Source organism: Pteropus alecto, unplaced genomic scaffold (assembly GCF_000325575.1).
Source record: "Pteropus alecto unplaced genomic scaffold, ASM32557v1 scaffold43, whole genome shotgun sequence".
Classification (NCBI taxonomy): domain Eukaryota; kingdom Metazoa; phylum Chordata; class Mammalia; order Chiroptera; family Pteropodidae; genus Pteropus; species Pteropus alecto.
In genome coordinates, this window is record NW_006435764.1 from 5,197,045 (window position 1) to 5,205,155 (window position 8,111).

Sequence of the window (8,111 nt, forward strand, 5' to 3'; positions counted from 1 at the left end):
TCTTGCTCCAGAATCGACTTGCTCTCCCAAACCTTCGCCCCTGTTTGCCTGTTTACCTCTCATGCCTTCGCGAGGCTGTTAATTTTCCGTGGCACCTCCTATCTGGTTGTAATTAACACATCGAACACTGAAGACATAGTTCTGCTTTTTGCAGAACTAATGGAGGTGTTTTCTTCCTCCACTAATTATACCGCTGTATTTTAGCAAATCTGCTTTGACCTAAAAGGATCGGGGTTTTTTTGTTTTGTTTTTCTCCTAATTGTTTTGGTTGGAAGAACAAGTACAGTTTGGGAACCCAGTTTAGGCAGAAGAGGATAAAATTATTACCTGCATTACTCGTCAGTGTTTCTTTTCATAGCCTTGAAAGTAATAACAAATGAACATTTGTTGTCAGCCATCGGCATTTGGCAAGTCTTTGTGGGACGTGGCAGTATTTGCTTTGGATATATGCTCTCGCTCAAATCTAAATTCGGCCGGTCCCTCCCCTTAAATCTTCCGCTCTTGAGGGTCATCGGCCCGTCCTGTCCTCCCCTCCCCCGTCGTCCTCTGGGCGGCAGCGTCCCGGCCAGCGGAAACCCTGCTTTTCCGGGGCGCGGCCCCGGCCCGAGGGGGCTGCCGCGGGAGCGCGCCTTGGCCTCTCGGGTCTGCGGAGTCCAGGCAGAACCCGCCGTCCGCCCAAACTCGCTTTCCAACCGCGGACCTGGCGCCCGCCTTGCAGACCCGGAGTTTCTTCGCCAAGAGCACGGGGAGATCTGGCGTCTGCCGCCACAGGGAACCCAAAGACAGTGAAGTTCCTGCCCCCGCTTCTCTCCAGTGTAGGCGGGGGGGCTCAGGGACCTAGAGTCCAAAGGCCCTTGGCAGGGGGTAATTACAAAGCTAAACCCTGGCCCATCTGGAGCCTACCCTTTTCTGTCCCTACAGCCCCGCTCTCCCAAAGAACCATTAGAGTCCCAAGCCCACCATCCCTGCCCTCAACTTCTACTTGGAATGTTTTTTCTGCTTCATCACTTTAGAAGTATCTAAAACTCTTCCTTCCAAAGCCTAGCTCAAGTGCCACGTCCTCTGTGAGATCTCCCACACCCCGCTCCCGAAACCATCTTGAAGCCTGCACATCCGCCACCTCAGTTGCTGCACTTAGACCAACACCAGTGGTACAGCAGCAGTATGTGACATTTCCCCAGAGCTCAGCAAATAAATGTCTTTTGGACTCAGCTATCCTTAACCTAGTCTAGCCTGTCAGGAAGACTTTGCACAGGGTACTAGAACCTGGAGAAAGGAAGACGCCGCACAAACGTGGAGACTGGTTGACTGAAACCACCCACAGGCTCACCCGGACTCAGGATTTTGAGCTGTGTTCCCTCCTGGGTTAGGACTTGGCCTCTCCTGACTACAAGGTCTATTAGGGAGGCCTGACCTGGCCTACTTCCCAAGCCCACTGTACTTCCTCAGCGAGCCAGGGCACTAAGCTGTCTATTTTTAGTCCCCAAGGACAAAGTGGGAAGGTCAAACCCTTCAGGTACTTCTCCCAGAGCTTTCCGACAAAGGTAGGCAGTGGTAAAACAGTTTCTGTAAGGCTGTGGCTTCATCACCAGTCTGAACTGTTATCATGATCCAGGTGCGCGTCCCTGGTCACCAGGGCAGCCCAGAAGGTGTAGAAAAAAGCTGTTTTAGTCCTTTTGCAGGAGGGGACTAAAAGGAGACGAAGGATGATCAGGAATATTACATATTCATCTCTTTCCTTGGGAAGCAGCTTTATTTACAAAACAGGTCTAAAATAAGAACATGAAATGAGAAGCCCTTGGGAATGTGGGAGAGCTGGCTCTTGGGGACCCATGTGTAAAGCCCAAGCGTCCAGGCAGAGGGCCTAAAGGAAGGCTGGGTGTGTGAGGGGGACCTAAAATTTGAACTCCTTATATTTCTTGCTGCCCCCACGGCTGTCCTGGGGCTGAGCTTTCCGTTTCTTTTGCTGAAGGAGAGAAAGAAAAACAGGTTACGACAGGTTAAAACAACCAACTGATCCCCAAAACGAGGGTGGGCAGCCTGACATGGCCACATACATCTGTGGAAAAAGTGCCGAAACTGGATTCTCAGACTTAGGTGAGTTCCTTCCCCTCTCCGGGCCTCAGTTTCAGCATCCTTAAAGATGGAAGCCCACTTCTAAGATTTCCCACACCGAGGAGGCTCAGGGCAGAGGCACTAAGTCTTCCCTCGCTTTCACCACTAGAGGACACCACTCTGCTGCAAAAGGAGTCCCAGGTCCCCAGGTCCCTGGCTCCCACCCAGCCTGGTTCTGGTGTGAGCTCCTACCTTCTGTTTGGCAGCATGTTCAGCCACCATGTCACTAAAGTCTTCCTTCTCCACTTGTGCCTGCTGCTCCCGCACATGTTCCTCATACTTCTGGGTCATGGCCATGGGGTCCAGCTCCAACTCTTCAGGTGCCAGGGCCACTTCCACACCTTGCAGCTCGGGCGCCGGGCCCTTCCGGCTCATAACCTAAAAGGATCAGAGCCTTGTCATCTCCAAAGAGAGCCTTAGAAGCCCTAGCTTCCGCTCCCTCGCCAGCCCCTCAAAGTATCCTCCAAGCGCTCACCGTGGACATGTCGTAGATGTGGGTCGAGCCCATTATGGCCCCCCCAACGGTGGCCGTTCTCTTCTCTGGCAACACGGTGAACAGCTGAGGCGTCTCACTTCTGCAAAAAAACAAGGGAGTCGAGCCCAAAAGGAACACAGATACCACCTCCACCCAGCTCCCTGGAGAGATTCTAAGACACCCAGGGGGAAAAGTGATGCCCACGCTGCCTCTGCAGGTCATGGAGGCCCGTGAGACGAGAGAACTGGGTCGGTACCGACTGCAGGGATTACAGCCTGGAAAGATTACAGAGACAGAGTTAAGGAATCCCCTGAAACAAGTTTAAGGGATCAGAGACCAAGATTTTCACCTGCAAAGAAGGGCTAAGGTCAGAGGCTGAAGTTTCCAGAAGACCTCTGGTAGAGAAGCGAGCCAGAGAGAAGAGGCTACAGCAGTTTCTGCCCAAGCTGGGCCTGGAGTTCTAACGTAACAAAATTCAACCTTTCCACCGGTGCGAGAGGCATCCACAGCCAGTCTCGCCACCTCGTCAAGGATTCCACTCAAAACACAAGAGGAAATCTGCCAGTATCAGCCCAGACATGGCCTCAGCCCCACCTCTCCCCCTGGAAGAGGTGACAATCTGTTCTCACGGAGCAGCTAGAACAAGCGCATTAAAACAGAATTCAGATCCTGTCCTTCCTTTGCTCAACACTGTGGCTTCTGATCGTCATTAGAATAACATCCAAACTCTACCATGACCTAAAGGGTTTATAATCTGGTCCCTTACCTAATTCCTGCTCACTATACTCAGCCATAGAATCCTGCTTTCTTTTTCTTTCTTGAACATGCAACACTTGAGACTTCTGCTTCCGGAAAGGGAGCACTAGGGACTAGATGTACCCTCCCACCTGAAACCACCCCCCAAAATGGGCAAAATAGATGAAACAGTGGTTTTCAAGTCACTGGACATGGGGCAACAGAGGACAGGGATTCCTGAGACGAGTAACGAATGAGGTGAGTTCTTCAATTGAACAGCCTACTGCATGGGGTCTGCAGACCACAGAACCAGGAGAGACACATGGAGCCCAGAAAACACTATGAGTCGAAGGGATGAAGCTGAAAGTGCAGGGAGACCAAGGCAGCTACAAGTCACAGGAGAGGCTACTAGAGAAGAGAAAGCAGCCCAGAGATTCGAGAACTCAACACACCTGCGGAGGATCCTCCCTCAAGTCCTCAGGTGAGTACTGCACGTGAGGAAACTACCCAGGCCGGGGCGAGAAACCACCCGAAAAGATCAATGGGGACAGTACCTGCCACTCACTCGAGACTGGGAATAGTGCCCTAGTCCCACTGGCAGACTGAAAAACTTTCTAACAGGGCATCAGCTAGAGCAGGGGTGCCCAACCCCCAGGTCACAGACCAGTACCAGTTGTGGCCTGTTAGGAACCGGGCCACACAGCAGGAGGTGAGCAGTGGGCAAGCAAGCGAAGCTTCATCTGTATTTGCAGCCGCTCCCCAGCGCCAGCAACACCGCCTCAGCTCCATCTCAGATCATCAAGCATTAGATTCTCATAGGAGCACCGGTCCCCGGTGCCAAAAAGGTTAGGGACTGCTGGGATGGAGGACACAGAATGTCTTGTGCCTCCATAGTGGAGAGGTCTGAGCACTACTTTGGTCCTGCCTAAGGAAGCTGACAAGCAAGACCTGAAAGAATCAAACTGTTTCCAAGTACCTTTACTGAATCCCGAAACAAAGCTGAAGGAAACTGACTGGAATACAAAAGTATCCTGGACCTAACAAAGTACATTCCACAAGTCTGGCATCTAGTCAAAAATTAACAGGCGTGCAAAGAAGCAGGAAAATACAGTCCTTAATGAGGAAGGCAATCAATTTAAATCAATCCAGAACTGGGACAGATGTTGGTATTAACAGGCAAGTACACTAAAATGTTATAACTGCATTCCACATGTTCCAAAAAGTTAAATAAAAAACACAGAAGATATGAAAAGACCCAAATCACACTGCTTAGAGATGAAAACTACACTGGATGAGATTAATGTCACGTTATAAATTGTAGAAGCTATATTAGCAAACAGAAACAGAAATTTTCTAAAATGAAATATAAAAAGAGATTTTAAAAATGAACAAAGTATCAGTGAACAGTGGGACAACTTTTAAAAATCTAACAGATATATAATAGGAGTTCTCAATGGAGAAGATAAAGAGAAGGGAACAAAAATATACATATTTGGAGAAATAACTGCCCAAATTTTTCCAAAATTAACAAAAACTATAAATCCAGATTCAAGATGCTTAACAAACTCCAAGCAAAGAAACATGAAGAAAAGGACACCAATACAATGCCCTACACTGCGCGGCATAATCGAATTGTTCAAAACTAATAAAATCTTAAAAGCAGCCAGAGAAAAATGACACATATGTACAGAGAAACGAAAGAATGAGGACAGACTTCTTGTCAGAAACAATAAAGACACTAGCAGCATCTTTAAAGTACTTGAAAGAAAAAAAACACTGTCAATCTAGAATCCTGTACCTGACAAAATCTTTCAAAAGTCAGACCAAATGAAGACAATTTTAGAAGGCAGAAGCTGAAAATTCATTACCCACAACAGAAATGCCGAAGGAAGACTTTCAGGCAGAAGGAAAGTGATACCAGATAGAAACCTAGATACGCACAAAGAAATGAAGGAACACTGGAAATGGCAATTACGTAGGTTAATATATGATTCTTATGATTTATAAATAAATTATAAATAAATCTCTCAAAGACAATTGACCATTGCAACAAAACTAATAACCACGTAGTGTGGGTTTTATAACATATGTAAAAGTAAAATGTATGACAAGAGTGCAAAAGTTGGAAGGGAAAAATCCAAGCATACTTTGTAAGGTTCTCAATACGATCCGGAAGTGGTATCGCTTAAAGGTAGATTGTGATGAAGACGGATATTCTAAACCCTAAAGCAATCACTAAAATAGTAAAACAAAGACTTAACAGTTAATAAGTCAACAAAGGAGATGAAATGGAATCATAAAAAATGTTCGATTAATCCAAAAAATGAGAAACCAGGAAAAAGGGAACAAAGAACAGAACTGAGATCATTTCCTGAAAAAAGAAGTCAATTGACCAAAAAGACTCAACATCCCACACGTTTGTTATATACCTGATAACAGAGCTTCAAAATGCATGACTGCAAAACCTGTGCCTGTCTCCGAGTCTCTGGACTGCCTGCGCGTACAGCTCCTTCTGCCCCAGATAGTCCTATGCCTGCTCTTTGCTAACACTCAGCTCTCAGCTCTCATACCCGCTCGTCGATGAGCCTCCCTAAGGCCTCCCCACTACCCAAATCCCTCTATGTCCCATTACCCAGCTTTCTTTGCTTCACCGTCCTATCCACATCTGAAATTACCTTGTTCTCTGATGACCTGTTTATCTTGCCTGTTTTTTTCATTGCTGACTCTCCGCTAAAGCAGTGCCTGGCACCAAGTTGGTGTTCAATAATTGTTAAACGGGCGGGGGTGAGGGAACAAAAGTCAGCCAGTAAACAAAAGGCCAAAGGAAAGAGAAAGTCCTCTCCTCCCGGCCCTGCCTGGTTCCCCTTACCCATCCATCGCCTCCTCAATCTTCTTCTTCCTCAGCTCGATGAGTTCTGGGGTCTCCATTCCAGCTGGCACTGACGAGAACCCTCCAGGAGTGATGAGGCCACTGTGAAGAAAGGAACAAGCCCCGGAGTAAAGAGAAGGCCCCAAACACAGAAAGACCACGTCAGAGAGGCAGACTCTGCTTCCTCACCTGTCTGCAGGGGTGATAAAGCCTGTCTCATCTGGCTTGTCTTCATCACTTTCCTCCTCTTCCTCTTCTTCTGAAGACTCTTCATCAGATGGCTCCAGCTCCCCCCAAGGAGTCCGATCGATCTCTTCTTCCTCGGTCTTGGTCTGAAAGAGATCATTCATTCAACAATGGTTTACTAAGTACCGATTATTTATCAAATTGTTGTAAACGGAAACTGATACTGGTAGAAGAGTAAACAATCTCGGCCCACAAGAGCTCATATTTTCGTGGGGGGTTTGCATCACAGCCCAGGAAAATGTATGCCCCTTTTCAGACTTTGAAAATTCACAACACCCAGCTCCCTGATAATGAAACTATAAACCAACTATCTCCAAATTTTACAACCTTACCTAAGACTAAGCTTGCCAGCCATGGCCCATACCTGAAATTCAGCAGCATTGGTTCCAAACACGTCCCCATAGAGTGGTTTTCCAGTCTCATCTACTGGAGGTTTGCCCCAGCCACCGGCATGGTACCCAAAGGAACAGCTCTGCAACAGAGGGAAAGCAAGTCAGTGCCACTGAGCTCCAAAAGAAACACTAAAGCCTAGGAAAAAAGTCACGCTCCAAAGTATAAAACTAACCCTTGGGAACTCTGGCAGTTATGATTTTCGAGAAGAAATAAATGCTACAAAGCAAAACTAATAAGCAACAAAAATCCAGAGACAACAGAATGGGGAGATGGGAGGAGAAAGTATGTGAATAACCTCGACCTTCATGGCAGAGTCCAGACTGTCTGAAATTGAAACATGTCCTTTAAAAAACATGACTCACTTCTTACTGACTTTTTCCTAACTTTTAGAAAGCTTCTTTAAGGGACAGAAACTCTGGAGATTAACAATTACTTCTTTTTCACATCAATGACTTTAGTCTATTAACTTTTTTTTAATTTAATGCTTTCTGTTTAAAAATAAGAATTTAATGCCATTTCTGACAAAAATTATTTGTCTGTTCATCCGTGTATATACCAGAGAGCTACCTGGAAACACATTCACCGAATGTTAAATCCAGTTATTTCTGAGTGGTGAAATTGTAGGTGATCTTTTACTTGTCAATTCTGATTGACTATTTTATATGAGCATGTCAGGCTTTTTAAAAAGAAAAAATCTGCTACTTTTTTTTTTTTTTTAAAGACACATGCTAGAATGAGAGAAGGAAAAAAAAATCACCCACTGATTAAAAGCAGGAGCAGCTAAGAAAAAACAGTGCTCACCTCAGGGATGGGTGAGTTCAGCCCAGGGATTTTCAAGTTCGGGTACGACGGGGGTGGTCCGTATCGCTGCATGGCAATCAGCCACGGGGGAGGGACCTTGTGGGCATTCTGCAGGAAGGAGAGAACAGGATACCACCTGCCCAGCCCTATCCTTTTGTCTCCCTTCCGCTCCAGTTCCCACCCGCTTCTCTGCTTCCCCAGTCAGGTAACCGGCACTCACTGGTCCTACTGGCATCCCCAAGGAAATCCTTAGCTCATCAGACAGATCTCCTGGCTTCTTCTCCTTCAGTCGTGTCTCAAACTCCTTCCCCTGAGGAGAAAGCAGAGCATGCTGTATTGTGGACACCAGACACATACTGGGAGCTCAATGGCCAGGGGCCATGAGAACAAAGATGAGAAATCCCAATCCACATCAGATACACAATCCCACTGAGGGGGTTGCCTAGTTCCCACTCGGATTCTCATCTCTTCTTTCCT

The 8,111-nt window shown here is 46.9% G+C and overlaps 1 protein-coding gene across 3 annotated transcripts in view; it reads right to left on the minus strand.

The window, feature by feature from the left end:
* Window positions 1–1,730: 1,730 nt before the first annotated feature.
* SF3B2 (splicing factor 3b subunit 2) overlaps window positions 1,731–8,111 on the minus strand; it is a 13,894-nt gene continuing 7,513 nt past the window's right edge. For all 3 annotated transcript variants that reach the window (XM_006911077.3, XM_006911076.3, XM_006911075.3), the window contains exons 15-22: window positions 7,855–7,944; window positions 7,635–7,742; window positions 6,805–6,912; window positions 6,384–6,526; window positions 6,195–6,296; window positions 2,591–2,690; window positions 2,308–2,493; window positions 1,731–1,966 (exon numbers count right to left, since the gene is read on the minus strand). In XM_006911077.3, the coding sequence (XP_006911139.1) occupies window positions 1,895–1,966; window positions 2,308–2,493; window positions 2,591–2,690; window positions 6,195–6,296; window positions 6,384–6,526; window positions 6,805–6,912; window positions 7,635–7,742; window positions 7,855–7,944 (909 nt within the window). In that variant the 3' untranslated portion in view covers window positions 1,731–1,894. The remainder of the gene's footprint in view (window positions 1,967–2,307; window positions 2,494–2,590; window positions 2,691–6,194; window positions 6,297–6,383; window positions 6,527–6,804; window positions 6,913–7,634; window positions 7,743–7,854; window positions 7,945–8,111) is intronic.